This window comes from Osmerus eperlanus, chromosome 21 (genome assembly GCF_963692335.1).
Source record: "Osmerus eperlanus chromosome 21, fOsmEpe2.1, whole genome shotgun sequence".
NCBI lineage: Eukaryota > Metazoa > Chordata > Actinopteri > Osmeriformes > Osmeridae > Osmerus > Osmerus eperlanus.
This window is the reverse complement of record NC_085038.1, coordinates 10,651,018-10,673,700: the sequence shown is the minus strand read 5'-3', so window position 1 is coordinate 10,673,700 and position 22,683 is coordinate 10,651,018. Positions and strand designations below refer to the sequence as shown.

Genomic DNA, 22,683 nt, shown 5'->3' with positions numbered 1-22,683 from the left:
TATTGTTTTGCTTAGATATATTTTACCACTATTATTCTTTAAATTCCTGAATGAATAGGCTTTGTTGGCTATTATAACATATTACTATTTAATAATGTAGGGTATTAGAAGTCTGTCGATGCTCTCATAGGCCTACTCCAAAACCCGCAAAACCCACCGCTAAACCGAGAGAGATAAATGGGCAAAGTGCCTGTGAATTTTAAGGAAAGAGACACAATACCTAGGCCTATTCCATTCCTTATTTTCAGACTTAAAATAAATAGCCTACAATTAATTTATACACACAATATAGGCTACTGTATACCCTTTAAAATATTAACAAAGGTCTATTCTAAACAAAAAGAAATTTTGAAAATCATACAAATAAAGGACATTCTAAAGATCACCACAACCCATAATATACTGAAGCACAAACTACGTTTTTCATTATAGGCTACATGGTGTTTGACAGTAACAATACAATATTATAACAAGTGTAATGGGTGTGTTCAGGCAAACCATGGTTTGTGCATGTTGTGGTGGTCATTTGATTTTTAGGCTTAAAGGGCGCAATTGCATATCTTTTATGGAAATGCAGTCACTCGGTGGCCTAATGATATCCCGCGTGGGTTGTCATGACAGGATGCCCCTGGAGGTGTCGGTCACGTGTCTGTCTGAGTGCCCTGGTGAGTGATTCCAGACCAGCATGCCAAAGCTGAACATTGTGGGCTCTGACATGACGTCTCTAATTGGTCTGTCCCTGTGTGAGCTGCTCAACGTGAAGCTCCCACTCCTTTCTCTCCGCTTGCGTCTCCGCCGTGTGTTCCCATGAGAGACCGTACGGTTAAATTCATCACAAAAGAGAGGAGCAGCATCTAAACGGATTGACAGAAAATATATGCTTGCCGATGGTTTAATAAGGGTGGGTGATGTGCCGGCTTACAGAAGTCCCTTTCTGGTAAGCGGGGACTCCTCTTTCGGGACCTGCGATGACGTATTGAGGACAGCCGCAGAGTAGAAAGATCTACCATCTGACCTCTGGTTTGCTGCTGGGCATGTGAACTCTGAGCTGCTGCTCCTTTTGTGCAGGAGGCCAAGGCCAGGGCTGCTACTGTAGCAGCCAAGACACAAGCATGGCCTGTGGTGGTTTAATGGCACACTGGCCACTTCAGACACTGCTGGGACGCAGCTCTCGAGTCCTCTGTGAGACTGGTGGAAACTGGGGTGCCGGAGGCTACCGAGTAGTTCCGGGCGCGAGTAAGGATGCGGTAGGGCATGGAAAGAGTCCAGTGGGTGTATTGGTGTTGCAGCCCCAGTCATTCCCAGGTGTGGGAAATAGGGAAGAGGCAGGTGAGGCTGGAATGGGAGCGGTATGCCGCCGGCAAGCATGTATGTGTAGAAGCTTGGGTCAGACGGATGAGGCCAGGACATGGCCACGCGCTGACGCTTGTCCTTCATTCGCCGGTTCTGAAACCACACCTGAAAGATGACAACAACAGAGTTACACCTGAGGGTCTATAGAAACAGTATGTTGCTGTTTAGGCTTCAGCCAAATGGACAGAAGTCATAGCTTCCTCAAAACTTCTTTACTTTGATGACTTGGACACCATGGGGGGTGCAATGCAGAGTTGACGGGGACAATGCAACCTCTCCCACCATCTCCTGTCTAATCAGTTTGGAAATAACTAGTTTGTTCAGTGACATTTTTGTTAGAAATGAAATTCTCAAGCCCCCCCCACCAGACGTCTGGAAGCACCTTGATCGTTGTCTCGGGCAGATTGAGAACGGAGGACAGCTCACACCTTCTTGGTCTGGAAACATAGCTCTCCCTGCGGAACTCCTTCTCCAGTCGCACAATCTGCTCTCTGGTGAAAGCTGTGCGGTACCGTCTGACTTCCGAGCTCAAACAGCCGTTAAAGGATGTGCTTGTGGTGTGTGGGGATTCAGAACTGCTGTGAGAGAACCCTGGGAGAAAAACCAAAAGAATAGCTTTTATAGCATACATGAAAAGCAAGGAGACACATAAGAATTTTCCAAGTAGAATGCGTAGTCTACACTCCAATAGACCAATATTTAGGAAACGTTTATTTAATCACCTGTAAACATGCACATGTTGACTATTAGGCCCTACTATATACTGATTCTGAACAGGCAAAACATATTTCATCAATCACATACTGTAAACTCTAGGCTATATTGGGTTTAGTTCAGGCTCCAATTATAGAAACATGTAAAGGCTACCTCCGACTTCTGGCGAGCTGCGGCTGTCCGGTGACTGAGGACAACCAACCTCCACAAAGCTGTCCGCGTCTGACTTCGGAGACAGCTCCGACTTCACACTCCTCGTCAGGTCAGTGGACGATGTTATCTCCACACGAGCGTCCATATCTCCTGTGTGAAACGGGCTTAAAAGTCTCTTGATTCCAAACTCAGCGGCTAGACTGACATGTCCACTGGAAACCATGGGGTTGAGGCTCTCATGAGTCCCTAACACTGGGTGTTCCCGTGGCTCTGAGAGGCAAGTGGGACATTTCCCGCCAATGGAGCTGTGAAGCCTGGCTCGCTCCACCAGGCCAAGCTCCTTCTGCGCACTATCCATCAGGCTGCTTGAAACGACTGACTCAACTCACAGAATTAAGGCTTTACCCCCAAGTCTATTGAATTTAGATTTTGGGTGACTTCTCCAGACCCAAATTCTGCATCTCAAAGTTCCAGAAAGGATTGCTTTCTAATCCACGAAAATACACATTCAGAGATCCCTAGATGTAGATTGGCCTGCAGGTATAAACTGCAGATAAGATATATGATTCTTCTTTTCCTCTCTCCTCACCAGCACGTCACTGTGCCTTCCCTCTCAAGTCTGGCCACTATACCGCCGAGTTGACAGGCAGGTTATGAAGGAAAAGCCCAGCTATCTCCTCCCCCCTTCCTAATTATGGGGATCTGATATACAGTTGCTCGCATCAGCTACTGCCTACCCCTCCCCCCCCCCCAAAAAAAACAAAAAAAAACAACCAACAACAACACACACACGTAAGCCTACAAACGCACCTTTTGTTCCCTGCTAAATAAACAGAAACAAATGTATTTGTCATATCTTTATTGTGGTTTGCAGTGGTCTAAAGTGCATGCATTTTAAGTTAACACTTGGTCCCCGGGAAAATCAGAAATCAAAGCAATAATCGTTGGTAGAGGTCCCTCCGTTGTATCAGAGCAGCAGTATGTCCGCGTCCGTGACGATGTCCAGAACCAACCTTTTGCTCCATGCAATACTGGGTTTCTGCTATCTGGAAAAAAAAGTTTTCTGCTGAGCGCCTGTATTTGTTAACTGTTATAGAGTCGGACAGACATGCATGGCCCTACATGCTATCCAGGGAACTGGTGTTCCTCTTGAGCCCTAAATGCAATCTCCTTGAACAGGGTTAGGGTTAGGGTTAACTACAAGTAGCTGGTCAAGTAGAGCTTTGTTAAGAGATAGTTATGTCAGACCGACTGTGTTGGACTGTTGGCACCATCTAGTGGTCTTGCGTTGAAGCAATCTGAAACTCATTGTTCAAAGCACACTTCCTTGCGTCTTTGACGTCTCTCTCTCATCCTTCTTCATTAATTCCTGTCTTCCATCCTTCCTTCCAGCCCCATCTACTCTATTCATTCACTTTCTCAATTCCTCAGAATTCTGTGTCAAGAAGATTAGAAGGGCCTTAGCAGCCAGCAAAGTGTCCCCTCCTTTACCACTAGATGGCGTGTCAACTCTACTCAGTTAGTGTTCGTTCACCGCATAAACACTTGCGGACTTTGCAGCTCGGACTAAAACGCCATGGACATGACGTATCAAAACCATGACCGTGAATGTCGCTGGGGACGCATATCGTCCACATGTGTAAGGAGTGGTCTTTCATCCCACCGCCTTCCACTTCTCTGGAATGCAACCCCCCTCACCACCATCCACCTCCACCAACTCTCTCTCTCTCTCTCTCTCTCTCTCTCTCTCTCCTTATTCTTTTGCAGATGCGCAAGAACAAGCGGCTGCTCTCTGTCCACCCCCTGGATTTCGACGTGGAGGAGTATGTACCCTACTCCCACTCCCGACGACAGTCCTTCCAGGTGACACAATATCCCCCACTCAGTCACACCCCCAATGTTCACACACACACACACATACACAACCTTTGAAACAGAGGTGGAGAACGGAACTCACTTTGAGGAGACGTTCCACTCTCCCCAGGCTGGCCGTAGTGGGTCTGGCTTACGGAGGGCTGTGTGAGGGACGGGCACCAGAGGGGGACCAGGTGCCAGGCTACTGGGTCTTTTCAACCTAAACCGTGTACTGCAAATGTATCAACTGCTTCCGAAGACTGGAGTTTAGGTAGCCGATGTGCCAGAACTAGCTAATTCAGATCAAAGGTAACTTTCTGCCCCAAAAAAGTGATTCCCGTCCGCGGTAAACTGTTTGAAAGCACTGGATAGGCTACTCGGGCACAGATCAGGTAAAATCATAGTCATAAGGATAATTGCAAAATAGATCACCTCAACAAATGCATAGATATAGCCTGTCATAAATGTCCTTAATCTTGCCTCTCCATAGTTTCCTGGTCACTGCTTCCAACTGAGACACTGGCTCACTTAGGCTATACTTCTCCTCAGAAATGTGCCATAATCCTCCGGTGTCATGCCAAAAAGTGACTTTTGAAAAAAAACTGTGTCTACATACACTGCAACTGATTTATTTGGATCAAACAGTCATCACATGCAAATATATATAAATTTACTGTTGTGCTCAAAGCAAATTAATGTAGGCCCTATTTGTGAAACTTTATCGTTTCTTGCAACCGAATAATCACAACTGTCTCCTAAGACATTTACGTGAAGGCTAAGCAATAGCCTAGGGCCTATTGTTTCCGATGTTGATAGTAGGCCTATGTGTTTGGCATGTCGAGCCTAATATCCTTGGAAACCATCCTGTAGGCTAATTAAACTGATATAACCATATGGATGGGTTATAAAATGAACAAAATCATATTTACAAATGGATTTGTTTTAACCTCCTGATACCTAGAAGTTAATCGATGTCTCCTGATTGAACAGTGTTTTGGGCTAGTAACAAACCATACTGACCTTTTTATTTAATAATTTTGTAGGCTATGCCTACAATTTACATCGTGGGCTTTTTTAATGTCACAAATGTGAACGACCTCAGAAATAAGTAGCCTATTCGTTAAGTTACTTGCATAACTAAACAAATAGGCCAAAGGAAACGTTATAAAGCCTATATATTTTTCATAATAGCAAACACTTAACCTTTGTTATGAAACAAAGGCTAAATATTTCAAAGCTTTAAAAAAGCTGTGCAATGTGTCTTTTTTACGTGGTGTTAAACTGGTCTCTCATTTGCAGCACTGCCAGTAAACTCATTTTGATTAGGCTATAGGCTACCTTAATTGTAATAGGCTTGCTATGCCTAATTGAATAAATCCCTCCAATTGGTATTTTGGAGAAAATACGTTCAGCATGTGTAGCCTACATATACAACACGTTTATGAATTCGTGTTTGATACTATGCGTTCATTTCAATATTATTCTAGCTGGTTAAGTAGCCTTAAATACTACTAGAGCCTGGCCTAGACTATAGGCTGTGGGGTTAAAATAGGCTACTTCTATGAGGCATAGAGATAAACACATGACAAGACGAAACCTTGTCAAACATGTCCGAATAAATAAAACAAATTGAACGAACAAAAAATCACAACGTATAATCAATAACGAATAGGCTACATTGTTTGTAAATAAGACGATACGTCTTTCGCAGCATAGCTGTATGTTCCAGAACTAGTCGGCCTCGAGACGTGTATTTGAATTTGAACCTCATGCTATAGCTACACTTCGACAAGTAATCACGAAGGGATGGAGATATTTGTTAAGGTGGCTGATGCTTTCAGATGCCTATAGAGTTGTAATACTTAAATAACCATAAATGTAAGTATTAATTCTTCATTATGTAAGTTAAACCGTATTTGCAACGAAATTCATCAAAAGTGATTCAGACTTCTTCGTTTATCTTGGTTTGCAGCATGCATAACCATTGCATAGTATAGCCTATGTGACGGGGTGTAAAATGTTCTATTTGAAGTGAACCAGAACGATTTATTCAGTAAGCAAAACGGATAAAACCATAGGCTACAATTCCATGTGTTTTTGAACAGGTTTAAGCCTGGACTATAATTTCATGACGCTGAACTGCTCGATTTAATTAGACAGTAACCTTCAAATACCGTTAAAATTCCTCCCTTGTCGTCCGCACTACTCTGCAGGTTTATTTTTCAGGTCAATAATGCAAAAGGTTAACTGTATTTAGCTTTAAATCAGTGACTGTGCTTTAATGTAGAGCCTCAGCATAAACAAATCTTGGCAGGGTTTCCCAGATTCGTTAAGAAGCTCTTAACGCTAAGAGCTTCTTAGGAGCGTTCTAAGGACGCTCTAGAACGCTCTTAGAACGCTCCTAAGAAGCTCATAGCGTTAAGAGCTTCTTAACGAATCTGGGAAACCCGGCCCTTGTCAGTTAGTTCAATAAGAAACAACTACTCGTGTAGGCTATAGCCTATGCTTTACAGATGACAGAAATCCAGTCAATATAACAAGGCCGTAGCCATGGAGTCAACATTGGGGAGGATGCATTAATGCGTGCGTGGTTGCCTGTCGTAGCGTAGCACATTTATATTTTTACATCAATATATCGTGGGGGGGGGTTGACCAGATTTGAATATTAGGGGGATGTCCCCCCCCCAATATGTATTATGATTACGGCCTTGCAATATAAACTAATTTGGCCGACTAGACCTGTGTAAAAGCAGTGACATTATAATAAGCCGTCAACTGAGAAGGAAACGTCAGCTGGATAAAAACTGTTTGACCTTGACTTTTTCGAGCTAAGATATAGCCTATGGTTACTTCACAAACACACGCACATTACACACTATTCATACTCTAATAGAGCTGTGGTTTGTGAATGTTCGTTTTCCAGACTTGTATGGTAACGCTTTAAAATGCAGACCATGAACAAACCATAAGAGACTTCTCCACAACCTGCCGGGAAAGGCAGCAGTAAACATATTCATCAAGATATTCTGAAACACCATGTCTGTTTACCCAGCAGACCAAGGCTGATAGTGGGCATAGATGTTTTAAAAGACGGTCAACTATGATGTAGCCTATATTTAGGCCAACGTCTCTTATAAACTATAGCTTACTCAGCAGACTGACCAGTGCAGTTTTTAGACTTAACTATTTATCACTATATACCTAGGTATATACAACTCATGTTGTGCTTAAACTTCTATATTTTCACCTTGTGGTGGCAGTGGAAAACAGTAGACGTAAATATTTTACAATGTAGGCCTATGATCCCGCCAGCCATTTTTGTTTCACACACTACAAAGAATAAATACTTCGACAAAATCAAGAGACATTTAGGCAAGAAGACAGGCAGGTTGTTGGGTTTTTTTTTGGACAGAAAACCTAAGAAGAGGAAGGCAGAGTGAATTTATATTTTGACTTCACCTACACACATTTTAACTACCCCCGAGTCCGGGCCATAACCCCAACCCGAAACGCCACAATATAGCCTATATAGTCAAATAAATGTGTGTGTGAGGGGGGTGTTCTTTTACATGTTCTTTACAGAAAATGAGTCCCCGGTGGAAAAAATATTTCATTTTAGCCTATTTGTAACATTTAACAAACATTGTTTGAACATTTTAAACATTTTTTGAAAATGGGTCCCACAGAACACCACATAAGGGTAGTCTGTTAAACATATTGAATATAGTATTTTCCTTTAAAGAAAACGTCTTTAACGATCAACAGTGCAAGTTGACGTCCGTGCCTTTGGCCTTCTGTTTCAGGACGGAATTGTGCTATCAGACATCACGTGACAGCCCTAGAACGTCAACAACAACAGTTTGTCCGCAGTTTATTGGCATGAGCTCTTTAGAAACTTCGGACAGGAAGCAGCTTTTTATTGGAGCCAGCAGACACATTCTGATGTTATCTTCAGAAACAGCGTAGGCCAAGCCTGGACCTGGGTCTTGCCATTGTTTTGCCATTGACATGCAATCCATGCGGTATGTTGATCAGCAGCACAAATAAAAGAAAGCAATTGATAAAATAACATTAGAAAGTAATATTTATGAGAATACGGAACAAGACTGCGCTTGTTTGTATTTATTTGTTTTACATATGTTAAAGGTATAAAATGTGACGTAAATGTCAGCTAACTTTGACTTTCTGCAGCCTATTGCAGGCTACACGCAGCCAAATAAGGCTAACACAACACCAAAGAGACAATATAAGCCAACCAAAGTGTTGTATGTATAATCAGTGACAAATATGTTGTACTTATACATTGTAAATGCACTCATTGGATATTCCCTTTTTGATAAAAGCCAGAAAGGAACACTGTTTAAAAGTTGAAAGGTGTGCACACTCAAGGTCGCTCACACGTCACAAAGAGAAGGTTTCGCATTTGTTAAGCATGATGCAAATGTGCAATATTTCAGTGGCACACTGCCTACTGCAGTAAATAATACAAACATGCAACATCGAATTCAAAACTTGTATTACATTACGCTTGTGTTGTGCACACAAACATAACATGGTATAAAACTAAACTGTCAGAGCAGAGGGAAATGTGTGCCGGTGGGAAAGAGTAATACGGTCTGGAAGCATGGTCATATAATTAATAGTAGCCTAATCAGAAATAAATGGGAGTTTTCCCATGTGTTCTCTCAGTGCTTATAGTTTGTATTTGGTAATAACACAGAATATAGGTATAGGCCCACGTGGCAGCGTGTGAATACCTCTGAGAATTGCTTGTAAACAAATTAATCCGTTTTTTATATAATTGAGTGTGATTAAGAATAAATATAGGCCTAGCACATCCCCTACTAATCAGACATTGATGCAATATGTCAAATATTGAGACAAATTCTAAGCCACATAGATTTCAAAACGCACTTTTTCTTTACAATTTACACAGAGGCAATGTTGATATCTTTCTATTGTGTGTTAATAACATAAAGTTAAAGGTTAAAGACTTTAGCATATATGACAAAATTGCACGAGACCGGCTCTTCAAATTCGATTAGATGGATCTTTGTTGATGGATTTTTATGTCAAAGTCATTCAATGATTATTGAAAATTACTTTGTTTGAGTAGAGATTCACTCAAGACAATGTATTTTTTTTTCTCAATTTACAGAACATAGCAAAATTTCTCTGTTAATGGAGAAATTAATATATCTAGAATAAATAGGCTTAGTTTGTCAACGCCTGTTTGAACCCATACAGCAGCCTATACATTTTTGCGCCTTTCTGTAAACGGTACACCATTATGCTCTATCCCTCACACCAACAGAAACACTGAGAAAAAGTATTGTTTGTTTCCTAAACATCCATCCCCCCAGTTGTCTGTTATAACCAACACCTTCCAGCTCGGTTCAAACAAAGGCGCGGATGTATCATAATCAGTGTGCATGTACACTTCATCTTGACGCTTCCTTTTGTCTGGGTCACTAAAGTGATGGGAGCTGAGTTATTGGAGCTGGCCGGACAGTCAGAGCCCCAGACCACGGGATGTTCAACACCAGAGAAGATGTTTTAGACTTGGCTGTGTGAAGCGCAGCTCCGCCGCATTGAGAACAGATGGACATCACACCGGACGCTAGGTTTGCCCAGAATTGTTTGGGTTTCTGTTTTGTTTTTTAAGGATTACTTTTTGTCCGGGACAGAAATGCGTCTGATACGGTAAATAAAATAAAACATTAAGTAATCATTTTGGTTTAAGGATGTTTATGAGGACGTTTGTGAAATAGGAGAGACAACTTAAATGTAGGCCTATATGTTAGGCTATTTAGGCTGTGGCTGTTTTATTCTTTCTTGTTTTATATGAATGTGTGAACTGACTACATTAATGTATCCCTGTGCGTCGTGCGTAAAAGATTAAAAACCACTGGAATGAATGTTGTTATGAAGTTTCCGTGTGAGTGCAAAACTTCAGTCATAGCTATTTGTAGGCGAAATGACAGACGGTAAACCATGCTCCTTACAGCAACACCTGTCAAAAAGACGCATGAATTAATAGTTAAAAGTCTCAAATACTGTAGCCTATAGGAATCTGTGCTTCTCTTTTAATCCACAGTAATGTGCACACTCGTGTTCATTAAAGCACGCCTGTGTGGTTGATGTAAGACAGATTCAGCTCTGAACACACGAGTGCCAGCGATTGCTCCTGCCTGGCTCGCAGAGGGTATGTGGAGCTGCTCGACAGGACTAGACCACAACTAACCAATGGAGAGACGCGCACTCATATCTTGAGTCGATATCTCTAGATAGATCCTAATGGCTGATATTGATGATCACATGACACAATTACCTCAAGAATCGATCAAGATGAATTGCACGTTCTCTTTCGTTTCTAATTTCCCTCCCTCGCGGATTCTATCCACAAGCCTGCAATAGAGAGATAAAGTTTAGCACTCCACGGTTGCAATTCATAGACCTCGCTGTTAGGAGACATGACGGAGTATGATGAACGTGGCAACAGTACGTCAAATATGTATTTGCCAAATTGCACATACTATGTCTCGGGACCAGATTTTTCGTCCGTTTCACCGTTTATACCACAGAGTACCGCGTGCCAAATGAATTTTCCTTATTCCTCTAACATAGCTCAAGTGCAGCCTGTGCGAGAAATGTCTTACAGGGACTATGGTCTCGAGCATCCAAGCAAATGGCATTACCGAAGCAATTACCCCTCTTACTATTCAGCGGAGGAGCTTATGCAAAGAGACATTTTCTCGTCCTCGGGGCGGACAGACATGATTTTCAAAAACGATGCGGTGTACCCACATCACGGTGGGACAAATTCGTCCTGCAATTTCCTCTCCAATGTTGGTAGGAATGGCGTTTTGCCTTCTGGATTTGACCAGTTTTTCGAGGCTGCCAGCGCCGAGAGACCACCGAGTCATTCCAATGGCAAGAACAGCTCGAGTCCAACCGGAGTGGAGTCCACTAGTAAACCGTCTTCAGACTTCACGGCGGGTCACCAGGAGTTAAATAAGGCCGAGGAGTCGCCTTTGTCTGACTACACAGAGGAAAGAACCGGCGGATCTGGTATGTAAGCTCTGGACTAAATATGTGTTATCGGTTATTCGCGTGTGGTTTTATGTGTCTCTTTATAAGCATGCAAACCTTTTATACAGCTTCTCAAATGAGCAGCCATGTTGTTAAAACGTTTACGAGGAAAAACTGGGTTTGTTGGACTTTAGGGAGTTGAGCAATGTTTCGCCATAGAAATAAGAAGATAATAATAACATCTGTACCAAGTTTAATTCAGATATTACCAGTAAAATGTTTCAAGCCGAGTGCCTGAACTCATCCTGTTATACTGATTCATGGGGTGTATCTTGTAACTTGTAGACCAACATGATATATAGAAAGTTAGTTCATTAGCCTACTGTACGGTTGGGTGTTGAGTAGGGTGTGGAATATTTTTCTGAAGAGTATATAGTTTCAAACAAATAACGTGTTTGTTGTTTGTGTGCATTATGAGTTTCGCGAGTGTGCAGAAATTAAAGTAATTGTGTGTGTGTGTGCATGTATGTGTGTGAGTGTGTGTGGCGTTCTCAATGCAGTAAAACTTTTTGTTTTGTGTTTATGTCCAGACTCATCGAAGTCAAGAAAAAAAAGATGTCCTTACACCAAATACCAGATCCGAGAACTTGAACGAGAATTCTTTTTCAACGTTTACATCAACAAAGAAAAGAGGTTGCAGCTGTCCCGTATGCTAAACCTCTCAGACAGACAGGTCAAAATCTGGTTCCAGAACAGGAGGATGAAGGAGAAGAAGCTAAATCGAGACCGGCTTCAATATTTCAATGGGAACCCTCTTTTCTAACCGAGGTGGACGTGAAACAATACGCTGGTCCTCCTGACTGACAGGACAGGGGCTCTTACACTGACACATGATAAGGCGAGAAGAACTGTAAATCGATCATTGCAATAATAGCTGCAACAGCAGCAAACTATGCAAATGTATGGAATTAGCCTACGTGTTGACAAAGCGTCTTTATTAAGCATATGCTGTATCTTTATACCTCAACAATCACAACCTCGCAAAAATGTATGTTCAGTGGTTAATTTCTTTGGAGAGATATTATCTTGACAATCTATTTTTGTTCAGTTCGGTGTGACTAAAACGTTACAGCGTTCTTGTTTTATTTATTTCGTTTTCGTTCTCTTTGGTTAGCTTTGATGCTTCAGCGCGTTCCTGCGGAGAGCACCTCCAGTGTACGCTACAATCATAAAGGCTACATGCAATTTAATTATAGGCATATCTGATCCTTTCTTTTGTGGTCCGCATGTGATATAGTATGGAAGGATTGAATAAAACCAAACCAATGCAAAATAACAGCGGATATGTTTCTTTAGTTAAAGAGGCGCGTTTGAATGGGATCTCAGAGAGGCTTATATCTATTAACGAGAAAACATTGATACATTAATTGATAAACGTTTTATTTAGGCACCAATCTGGAGAGAATAACGGACTGGTTAAAAGGTCTGAAGGAGGCTTTGTGTTCCTGCACACTATAGACTGTGAGTCCAAGGCTATTTACGAAACCTTGAACCGTCTAGACAATCCAGTAAGGGCGGCTGTAAACGTCTAAATTGGGGCTATTCAGGCCGTCTGGTTTCTTCAAATGCACTTTTACGCGCAAAGAAAACGGATAGAAGATGAAACCATCCATTATTGCTTTTTTTCAGACTATAGGTTTCCACGGGGCATTTGAGCAACCGAGAACATAGATCTACCCCATGGCGTAGGCCTACAACGCAGTGAACGCAGACCACTTTAACTATACACTGCATCTGGTCAGTGATCAAGTGGTCAATTGGAGCGGCAGAGTAACCTATAGCCAGCCACCTCAAAACTAGACTATTTTTAGATAGGCCTGTGTTGATAGCCCAACATTTAGCCTTTACTATTTTGGAACTTATGAATTCTCTCATATTAGCTCCGTGAAAACAGCTGAAGCTAGCTCTCAATTCCTCTCCAAGGAGAGGTTTTTGTTGAACCGCAAAAAGGTGCCACGGTACGAACTTCTGCTGGTCCTCCTTGCCGTCTGGTCCTCCGTCATTTAGCATTAAACTAAATAGCTATAATCGTGTCGTTTTGTTCTCTTTCACAAAATCTAATCGAGTAAGTCTAATTTTCTTCCGTTTCATCCATTGCTGATCCTTTGGAAACATGCAGTAATGGGAATTGATTAAAACCATTCACTTTTCACACACTTTTTTCCAACACATATATTTTAGTAAAAGCCTATATAATAGCCTACACTAGCCTATATATAGCCTATAGCCCAACTGATATATAGCCTATCAATTGGTGACAACCATGCGTTTCACATAGGCCTAGATAATATTGGCTATATTTATTCAAATAAAATAAATGGTCAAGATTATTATCCTAATAATGGTAGATTACATGGTTGATATGAACGGAAATATTTGATTGCTTGGACAATGGATTGTTGATGGGATAGCCTGGTTACAGCGCTGCTACGGAATGTTACAATCTCGCCACAAGAGGGTGCCAGCAACAGATGACGTGATACCAAGAAGACCCAGATTTTGTTTTGCAGCTACAAATGATGAAGGCAAGCAAAGAGCTCCCTTGTCAGACAGCGTTGTATGGTTATTGTGTTATTGTGAATACTTAAGGTATATGAGTTTCAACCCAGTCGTCTGCTGTTTGACCAAAAGGGCCAAACAGCAGTTTCTGTGTATCCCATCTCCAGTCCAGTCTAAAGTATAACCATGAACGCTAAATACGACAGAATAGCTTACATTTGGTATAGCCTGTAAAAGGTTTGACAATTAACTAAGTTTAACCAGAAACACAGTTTTTAGTATACAATTTGGATGTGATTTTACATGTGACGATATGCATGTCATCTCTTTCAAAGAATGCCATCGTTCATGACTGGACTAAAATCACCTTCTTCTACCATGTCTCTACACGGTTTAACCCTACCTTGGTCGACAACTACATAAAAAGGGCCAGGCCCGAAGATAGATCTGTTGTTTTAATGCGTTGGTTGGAAGAATCAATGTTTCTCTCGGATTTCTATCTATTGATCAATCTCCATATAAAATGTAAAAATAAAAATACATTGATGCACATGACGTACATAATCGTCCTAGCCTCTAGGCTACACTATGAAGACAATAACAAGAACGTATATCATTTTGTTTATTTTATTAAGTTATTTCTTTTTTTTTTGCCGTGGCTATAGTTATTCCACAACAATAGCCTATGAGAAATATCTATGATGTGATTGGAATTATTTTCTAAATTCGCATTGTAAGACACCAATCATTAGGCCTAAAACAATAATAGGCCTTCTTCGACATTTAAAAGAGTAACACAGATAACCTTCGTACCTATAGGCTACTACTAGCTACAAATAACTATAGGCTATATTAAATTAATTGTATAATTAGAATAACGATAGGCCTGATAGCCCATAATAACTTGTATATAGCAGAATTCATTGATGGTAGGCAAATTGTGTTTTTTGGTTTCTGTGAAGAGAACACATAGGTATACACAGTGGCGTAGGCTATATGTGTGTATGTGTGTGAGTGTTTATGCGTGTGTTTGTGAGCTTGTGTGTGTTTGTGTGTGTATGTAAGTGTTTTTTATGTATACTACTTGTTTCTTTTCCTGTTCAGATATTCGCCTAAGGTGACAGTTGTTCCTCATTTAATATTGTTGTCAACGTTTTTCAACTGTTTATGATCATGCTGGTCGTCAAGCTGCCTAAACGCTAATGTTCTTGGCTTCACTATAGAGCGGAGATAGCTACTTAGAATCTTGCCGTAAAAAACAACCTTGAAACATGGACGCCTAATGGTACAACCACAGTTCAGAGCCTATACCGGGTGCGCGTGATCGTACCTCAACACAATAAACAGAAACGGAACTGAACGCATGTGAATGTGTTCCCTTCTGTTTTTCCTGTACAGACTATAGTCAATATAGACATTGATTCGTTGTGCCTAAGGTGACATGAACATGATGTGTTTTTCACAGAACAGCATCTTGTCAGTCCCGGTGCATTGACACGGGCCAGGAATATGGAGCTTGAGGCCTGAGACATATCCAGTGATCCGCCAATCAGGGCATAACCACGAGACCCAGGGAAACGGAACCGTGGGACCTGGAGTTGTAAGAATTGTTCACACGCTAAATATATAGCCTACATCTAACCCGGTATAAAAACAACACATGACTAGCCTTTTCAAAATACGTGATATACTGTCATATGCCAATATCAGTTTGAATTGATTTCAAAATGTTTTATGTATATAGGCTATAACTACAAATAGGCCCAGCACTACATTGTCTGTCATTGAATAATGTGTTAATTTTTGATGTTGGTGAAAATACCGAGAATACCCAAAATAACAAGAAAATACCGATAGCCATACTTTCAAGCATTTTGACAATAATTTGTAGGCCTATTAATTATACTATTTGCATGTCGCTTTTCATAGTAACTGAAATAATAAATAGGTAACGCTATAGAGCTTTATTATGACCATGCGCCTATATTGCGCAATGCGTAAAATACAATATAACAAGCCATATATATGTAGCCCTATATTTCTGCACATACATTTTAAACCAAACACCTATCTAACATTACCAGCAGGTTTGAGATGTAGACGTGGAGGACATTGTGATTGTGAACATGATGAGGATTCTGTAAACTAATGCCTTTTCTATTCTTGTCGTGGACGAATGTTTCCATGTAAACTCGGAAGAACCGGTCATGTTTGGCATTATAGATTTATTCATGAACAGTTATTCATAATTTACAATCCCAGTGATAATCAAAATAACAGTTGTAATAATCAAATTAATACCATCCCAGTTTTTAAATACAGAAGGCCTATTTCATTTTAAAAGCTGGGATATGGCGTTTAGAATTAACAGCATGCGACTTTAGTGTGTAAGGCTATTTATCAACAAAAAGCGAATATTTCCCCCAAAATACTCTTATTTCATATAGGCTAACTAATGAAGTAGAATGATGGCGTGCATCGTTAACATTTTTCTTAATGTGTCCTGTCATTTCGAAGCATTTTATCTTGAACTTGAATCGACATTTTAGAAGCATATAAATTTGACATTTACAAGGCAAGTTAATCGTCGCGTCACTTTTATAAAGTGCCTCAAGCAGTGCGGACCTGGCTTTACAGTATGTTCTCATTACACCGTACCCGTGGAAACTCTCTATACGCGGATGTTTTGAAGAATCAATTTCAAGTCCGGGTTCTGGGGGTCGCTGTTCGCTGCATCTGGAATCTCCATCAACCGCCCCAGTGTCCACGTGACGCAGCGACTCAAGGCCATTTTCACACCCCATTGGTGTGCTTGTCATGTGGTCGCGAGGAGGTAGCCCACTTTACGCAAGGATTGTTATGTCTCAAACATGTCAGCTAATACAAAGGACGTCTATCTATTCTCTTTGAAATCGTTCCAAAATGTCTTATTCCAACAGTTCACCGGCTGCAAGTACGTTCTTGGTAGACTCCTTGATCAGTGCGTGCAGGGCAGACAGTTTGTACTCCAACAGCATGTACATGTCTCCAGGTACCGACACGGGAGGATATGGGATGGCGAGCTGCGGCGTGGTGCCCTCCCTGGCTCGGAGAGGGGAGGTGGGTCATCTCAGCACAAGCATGGCCGTCCACTCCTCCTACCTCCCCCCCTATGAGAGCTGGCCGGACCATGGCAGGACTGGCAGGTTCGAGCAGCACTCCTTCCCCCCCTGCATCAAAGAGGAGAGTGAGTGCTGCATGTACTCCGACAGGAGTGGGCAGCTCGGTTCGCCTCCGCCCCGGCTTTCCTCGTCTTACTCCGGCCTCATCTCAGATTCCTGCCCGGTCGAGAGCCCTGAGATCCCGATCCCGGGGTACTTTAGACTCAGCCAAACATACTCGTCCGGTAAAAACCAAGACTACGGTGATCAGGCGAGCATCGAAAGTCTCATGCAGCTCAACGGAGCAGCCCCAAAGTCCAACGCGCAGAAGTCTGCTCCTGTTGAGGTGGAAAAACAAACGGGCGAAGCTCCATTTACCCGAGAACGGGAGGTCACAGGTGCCGCCGGTGCCAACCCGGACCAGCAGACCAGCCCACAGGAGGACCAGAGCTCCTCGTCCGATGCCTCCGCAGCTAGCCCGGACCTGCCTGTGAGAGAAGCGGGAGGTTGGTATGATAGAGGGAGAGGCTATGTAACGCCAGGCTCTAGCGCCGTAAACCCCTATATAAAACACAAACAGCCCCGTAGTCGTAACGTTTAATGAGAGTCCTCCTCGAGTCGCAGTAAAAGGCTTTTACAGAGACTAGACTGGGCTTCCACCGCAGTGTCCCGAGGAGCCGTTAATACGTCCTGCTGCTTCTTTCTCTGCATTCTAAAGGATTACAGTTTTTTCTTCACACCAAAGCACTTTGTGTCCTTGGGCAATATTGCTTCTGTAGCATGAATAGGCTATACCCTATGGCGCTAACTGTAACTTCAAAGCAACAGGCAAATTTTTACGCACAACATATTATCATAATTTCTTAACAAATATTCGTTAAAATATTTATTTTTATTTTTGATCAAAGAAAGGGTAAAGGCTTGAACATTAAATTGATTACTTAGTACATTGAATTGTACTGTTTAAAACTATTTTCTTTTATAAATGTGATAGCTTTATTGAAGGACCATGGACACAATTATCAAGTCTAGTTATTATTACATAAATTATTGCAAATATTATGTGTTATTTGATGTGTTCGTGACAATTGTAAATTGGGATCTTTATATGTTTTCCAGAAGCTAAAAGCGATGCTCCCACCAGTAACTGGTTAACAGCGCGGAGCGGCAGGAAGAAGCGGTGCCCCTATACCAAGCACCAGACTCTAGAGCTGGAGAAGGAATTCCTCTTCAATATGTACCTGACCCGGGAGCGGCGTCTAGAGATCAGCCATAGCGTCAACCTGACGGACAGACAGGTAAAAATCTGGTTCCAAAACCGAAGGATGAAGCTAAAGAAGCTGAGCCGGGAGACTCGGGAGAACCGGGCTCGGGACCTTACTTCAAGCCTTACCTTCTCCTGAGATCTGCTGCTGGTCAAAACCCTCATCTCCTCTTCGGCTACTCCGGGCCGCTGGAGCCTGAGGACCGGGCTCTGTTGCTTCCTTGACCTCATACTCAGTGTAACATCCAAGTTGCTGTACAGCCATTATCACTTGTAGGCCTTCCCTGTTCTCATATGCCTACAATGGACTGGTGCGTCATTACTACACATCGTAAAGACAGAATGAGAGTATTTGGGCCTTTAGCATTTGTTATATCTAAAAACGACAACAACAACGAGACATGAATAAAACATAATTCGTTTTGCTGTGCGTAAAAGACTATGGTTTCAGACTATTAAGTAGGGATCAGTGTTAATAGGGTTTTTTTAATATTCGTGATGTAGTCGTTTGTAACTGATATGTAGCCTACGTAGGCCCTATTTATTGTTTACGCCAAATCACAAATGAATGTATCTTTGCTGCATGGTCTGTGGCTTGTATTCCATTAAATAGATTCACAATATTACTGACCAAATGAATGTTCCCAAAGCTTTGTTTTCTTGATTCAATGCAATCCTTTGTCCTCAGCAATATTTCACGAGTGTAGAATAGGCCTATCCAAAACAAGCTGCCTCAAATACGCATTGAGCTTAACTTTAGATTTCATTTTGTTGCGCGCAGACAACGATATACCCACACATCTTGGCATGCAGCCAATATATATATTTGGAAATATTTAAATGAACAGTATTACAATAATATTCTATGAAGCCTGTTAACGGTAGTAGCCAAAGTCTAACAGGCCTACTGTAATAATCATAAGTAGGCTAATGCCACTTAACCTAAAATTACTGACGTTATCATGAGCAAACATGAGATCTAATTTTATACAAACGCTCACATAACCTTTAATGTAGTGCATGTTTTTATTGTGACAAAATAAATGCAACCTGAGTTATTTTTAGGCTACTGTCAGTTTTTTTATATAGTCTGTTTGTGTACATACCAAAATATTAAAGAAAGATTAAATCAAATGTATTTTCACATATTTTTGTAAACTGCATTTCACAGAAGAACCTTCGGGGACCGAGCATTGTTGTGATCAATTAATATCAAAGGTATTAGTCAAAGTTACCTACCCAGATGCAACACAGCACACAACTCAACATATTACAATCCCGTTCACAGCCTAACCTAACACAGTTACAAAACATGGACGAGGGAGTTCCCCGGATGCAGGCCGTGGCAGTAGCTTCAAGTAAGACGCATTAGTGCACAATCAAACACACCTCATAAACCTTTTATTGACAGACATAAAAAAAAGGTAGCCTACGAACTAAAACAAACAGCAAACAAGTTTGTGCCAAACACTTTATGTCTTATGTATTTTTTTTGCCATACTGTACAGGAACCGGGGATACATGAACAAATAATGCAATTAAAATCTGACGGATGTCTGCTAGTTCTATTACAGATGAGAGGGGTGGAGTCACAGCCTCGTTTACCCAAACATATTTAACAAGAGCAGATACTCAAGTTAGGCCCGCTATGTAAAGCTACACATTCAAGTAGGCTAGATATACTACTGAAACAAGCTGCAACATTCAGCGACATTTGCACGGACTAAAAAAGAGTGTCTCTCTCTGAAGACACGTGACATGAGTGAGCGCTGGAAAAGCTTGTATATGAATCCATGCCCTCATTCAGCGATGCTTCTATGTTGGTCAGTAGAAAAGTCCAAACATGAATTGCTGTGATATTCGGATTGATTTACTCTACTCGTTGTATTGGTAAATAAGATCACGTGATCCACGTAACCAATCGGTGAAGATGAAGCCAGCAAAAATACGAGATTGTTGCGAGGCCGGATAGCCGTAACGGCACCACCTTTTATATGTCTCTGGATGGATCAAAAGCATGTCGACCGGCAGCGCTCTGGCGAATTATTATGTGGACTCTATCATGGGGCACGAGACGGAGGAGCTTTATGGGGCTTGCTTCGTGCAGGGCTCTCTTGGGCAGCCCTCCAGGCCGTCAGGTGGGAGGGAGAGCGCAGACTTCTCCGCCTGCAGCTTTGAACCCAAACCAGCCATCTACTCCGGGTCCTGGGCCTCGGCTCACCCGCCGTCCGTCTCCGCAGTGCCCGGACTTTACCACCACTACGTCCCGCAGTCCCACCTTGCTTCCTCATCCGATAACAGATTTGTTCGTTCTTGGCTAGAGCCCATCCCCAGCTCCGTGCCCCTCTCCGGATATCGCCCCCCCAGCCCGCCCTACCAGACAAAGCCGGACAGCACAGCTCCATCGAAGAGCAACGAATGTCTCTCTTATACAGTCCCAGTCACCCCTAAATTTATCTGCGAAAACAAGGACCCAGAAGCCCTGGATACAACTTCCAAAGAGTCCAAAAGTGACATCTCGAGCCACAGCGATCCCCAAGAGGAAAAGCAACTTGACCCAAGTAAGCATATTTTGCTGTCTGATTTACTGCCAAAGGAATGCCACGACCACGGCTGCGTAAAAGCACGACTTTTACTAACCTATAAATGTCCAACCCGTATAGGCTATATCGGGGAAATATCCTTCTGCATCATTAAAATGCAGGTCGTGAAAAAAATCATCCGATAAGACATTTGGAGACGGATAATTTTATAATAGAATACAATCGCGTTTATTAATAGAATAGGCTTAAACCTGTTTTACTTTGCCTGCCAATCTTGGAAGATTTGTTTTTCTACTCACCACTTAATGCTTTAAGTGTTTGACAAGGTATTTGTTGTGAGATTTTGTTAACAAGGGAAAATGTTTTACGAATTTTAAGTGTTGTTATCCTTTGAACGTGAAGCATCTCTGGTGCCTTTTTATTTTTCACAAATCATTAAAAATAAATAAGTAGGCCTATTCAGTATGTCGTAGACCTGTAACACGCTGCAAATTACCAAAACACAATTTGGTGACTGCAGAACTTCTATCTTTATATTGTGCTGTGGGCCTAAACACCAGTGTCCTTTCCCTCTCTTGCAGGCAACCCTTCATCCAACTGGATCCACGCTAGGGCCGGCAGGAAGAAGCGATGCCCCTACAGCAAGCACCAGACCCTGGAGCTAGAGAAGGAATTCCTCTTCAATATGTACCTGACCCGGGAGCGCCGCTACGAGCTTGCTCGGATACTCAACCTAACCGAACGCCAGGTCAAAATTTGGTTCCAGAATCGACGAATGAAGATGAAGAAGATGACCCGCGAGAGAAATATTAGGAATAAGCTATGAGTTTAATCTTTCAATATCAAATTGTACGGTACGGCCCGTGCCTAGCTTGTGGTTCTGTGGTTAGGCTTCAACCCACTGGGAGGAAATGTAGATAGGAGCTCATGAAACTATTATGTTGTAATTTGTTCCCATATTGGTGTTTTTCCCCCTTTTTGTCGAAATAAATGAAAGGTAGGCTACTGAGAATATTCTAAATGTCTTATGGTTTGCAGCGACAAACAAGCCCCACATAGGCTATACCTTTGCGCATGGGCCAAATTAAAAAGTTTGACAAAATGCTCTTGTCAATTTTAAACTTTTAAACTTTAGTGAAAGCACGTAGGCTATGCGAGTATATAGCTTGTATCCTGTGTTTTTTATGATCTAATTATTGGTCTTGCGCGTGACACGTAGACCACTGGACAACAGTCAGGCTAAAACGTGCAATTGTCACTTCTTGCTCTAAACTGCATCTGGGTCGTTAAGTGATGTCGTTGAGTTACAGTATAATAGGCTTTGGATCTGCTACATTTGCAATAATGTTGTAATTTTGTTCTGCAATTTTCTAAACAAAACTAAATGGAATGGATTAAAACCGAGTTTGATTGTTGGACTAGTGTGTTGCTTACATTTAAATTAAGGTAGCGAATACATTTACTAGGCCTAGGCTATAGTTCAAGCAGCCCATAGGATGTTTGGCTCGAGGGTTGGCACCAATAGGCTAGGTGTTCCCAGGCACCTTATTGTCCAGTTCTGCAGTAATGTCTTTAGAACAGGAAGACCGGCTGAACCATAAAGCCCCAGTGTCTGCCAGACGTCTGAGCCAAATTAGTTTATGGGCAAAGAGGTAATTGTACTCCTCTTTGAAAACCCTTTTCCTTGGCTGTTGGACTTTGTTGCTGACATACAAAAAGACAGTCGCTTCTCTAAGGGTGTCTGGCGGATGAATTGTCCGTCTGTGCGTCGGAGGGGGAAGTCAGATCTGAATGAACAGAAAGTCACGTTTATTCACCAACTGCAGTAGCTTTACAGCCGGTATAAGCGGCATGTCTGACTGCAGGCGGTAAAGCTCGGTGATCCACACAAGCCGTTATAAAGCAACAAGGATCCACAGCAAATAAAATAATTAGGAGATTTGGCCATTAAAATATAGGCTAGGCCTATTTCATGTTAAAATAACAAAATACATCAAATAACGGTGTCCGTATATTCCATACTACGACGTCTATGCTATTATCATGCTAGAATATGTCTAATGGTTTTGGT

At 41.9% G+C, this 22,683-nt stretch overlaps 4 protein-coding genes across 5 annotated transcripts; 3 read left to right on the top strand and 1 right to left on the bottom strand.

Moving 5' to 3' along the window:
- Positions 1-621: 621 nt before the first annotated feature.
- On the bottom strand, positions 622-2,578 carry LOC134007885 (homeobox even-skipped homolog protein 2-like). The gene is made up of 3 exons (XM_062447603.1): positions 2,221-2,578; positions 1,736-1,944; positions 622-1,458 (listed from the first exon to the last, which is right to left on the bottom strand). Exons 1-3 carry the CDS (start codon positions 2,576-2,578, stop codon positions 919-921), a joined length of 1,107 nt encoding a protein of 368 aa, XP_062303587.1. The 3' UTR covers positions 622-918.
- A 7,045-nt stretch (positions 2,579-9,623) lies between these two features.
- Positions 9,624-19,124, top strand: LOC134007797 (homeobox protein Hox-D10a-like). Of its 2 annotated transcripts, XM_062447475.1 has the most exons (4): positions 9,624-9,777; positions 15,131-15,265; positions 16,697-17,311; positions 17,925-19,124. In XM_062447475.1, the coding sequence occupies exons 3-4, from the start codon at positions 16,720-16,722 to the stop codon at positions 18,206-18,208; spliced, it is 876 nt and encodes a 291-aa protein (XP_062303459.1). In that variant the 5' UTR covers positions 9,624-9,777; positions 15,131-15,265; positions 16,697-16,719; the 3' UTR covers positions 18,209-19,124. The 2 variants fall into 2 exon arrangements, with proteins under 2 accessions (XP_062303459.1, XP_062303458.1); XM_062447474.1 differs by lacking the exons at positions 9,624-9,777; positions 15,131-15,265 and having other exon boundaries at positions 16,318-17,311.
- On the top strand, positions 10,413-12,436 carry LOC134007409 (homeobox protein Hox-D11a-like). Its single transcript, XM_062446850.1, has 2 exons — positions 10,413-11,145; positions 11,697-12,436. The coding sequence occupies exons 1-2, from the start codon at positions 10,548-10,550 to the stop codon at positions 11,927-11,929; spliced, it is 831 nt and encodes a 276-aa protein (XP_062302834.1). The 5' UTR covers positions 10,413-10,547; the 3' UTR covers positions 11,930-12,436.
- Positions 19,125-19,763: 639 nt separating the features above from the next.
- On the top strand, positions 19,764-22,027 carry LOC134007620 (homeobox protein Hox-D9a-like). Its single transcript, XM_062447204.1, has 2 exons — positions 19,764-20,630; positions 21,194-22,027. The coding sequence occupies exons 1-2, from the start codon at positions 20,087-20,089 to the stop codon at positions 21,436-21,438; spliced, it is 789 nt and encodes a 262-aa protein (XP_062303188.1). The 5' UTR covers positions 19,764-20,086; the 3' UTR covers positions 21,439-22,027.
- Positions 22,028-22,683: the final 656 nt, after the last annotated feature.

Excerpts from the sequence above, each read along its gene's own strand:
- LOC134007885 (XM_062447603.1), bottom strand. The coding sequence starts at position 2,578 with ATGGATAGTGCGCAGAAGGAGCTTGGCCTGGTGGAGCGAGCCAGGCTT. Across the intron at positions 1,945-2,220 it reads CAGCTCGCCAGAAGTCGGAG|GGTTCTCTCACAGCAGTTCT; the intron begins GTAGCCTTTACA and ends TTTTTCTCCCAG. Across the intron at positions 1,459-1,735 it reads TGCCCGAGACAACGATCAAG|GTGTGGTTTCAGAACCGGCG; the intron begins GTGCTTCCAGAC and ends GTCATCTTTCAG.
- LOC134007620 (XM_062447204.1), top strand. The coding sequence starts at position 20,087 with ATGTCGACCGGCAGCGCTCTGGCGAATTATTATGTGGACTCTATCATG. Across the intron at positions 20,631-21,193 it reads GGAAAAGCAACTTGACCCAA|GCAACCCTTCATCCAACTGG; the intron begins GTAAGCATATTT and ends CCTCTCTTGCAG.
- LOC134007797 (XM_062447474.1), top strand. The coding sequence starts at position 16,588 with ATGTCTTATTCCAACAGTTCACCGGCTGCAAGTACGTTCTTGGTAGAC. Across the intron at positions 17,312-17,924 it reads GCCTGTGAGAGAAGCGGGAG|AAGCTAAAAGCGATGCTCCC; the intron begins GTTGGTATGATA and ends TATGTTTTCCAG.
- LOC134007409 (XM_062446850.1), top strand. The coding sequence starts at position 10,548 with ATGACGGAGTATGATGAACGTGGCAACAGTACGTCAAATATGTATTTG. Across the intron at positions 11,146-11,696 it reads GGAAAGAACCGGCGGATCTG|ACTCATCGAAGTCAAGAAAA; the intron begins GTATGTAAGCTC and ends GTTTATGTCCAG.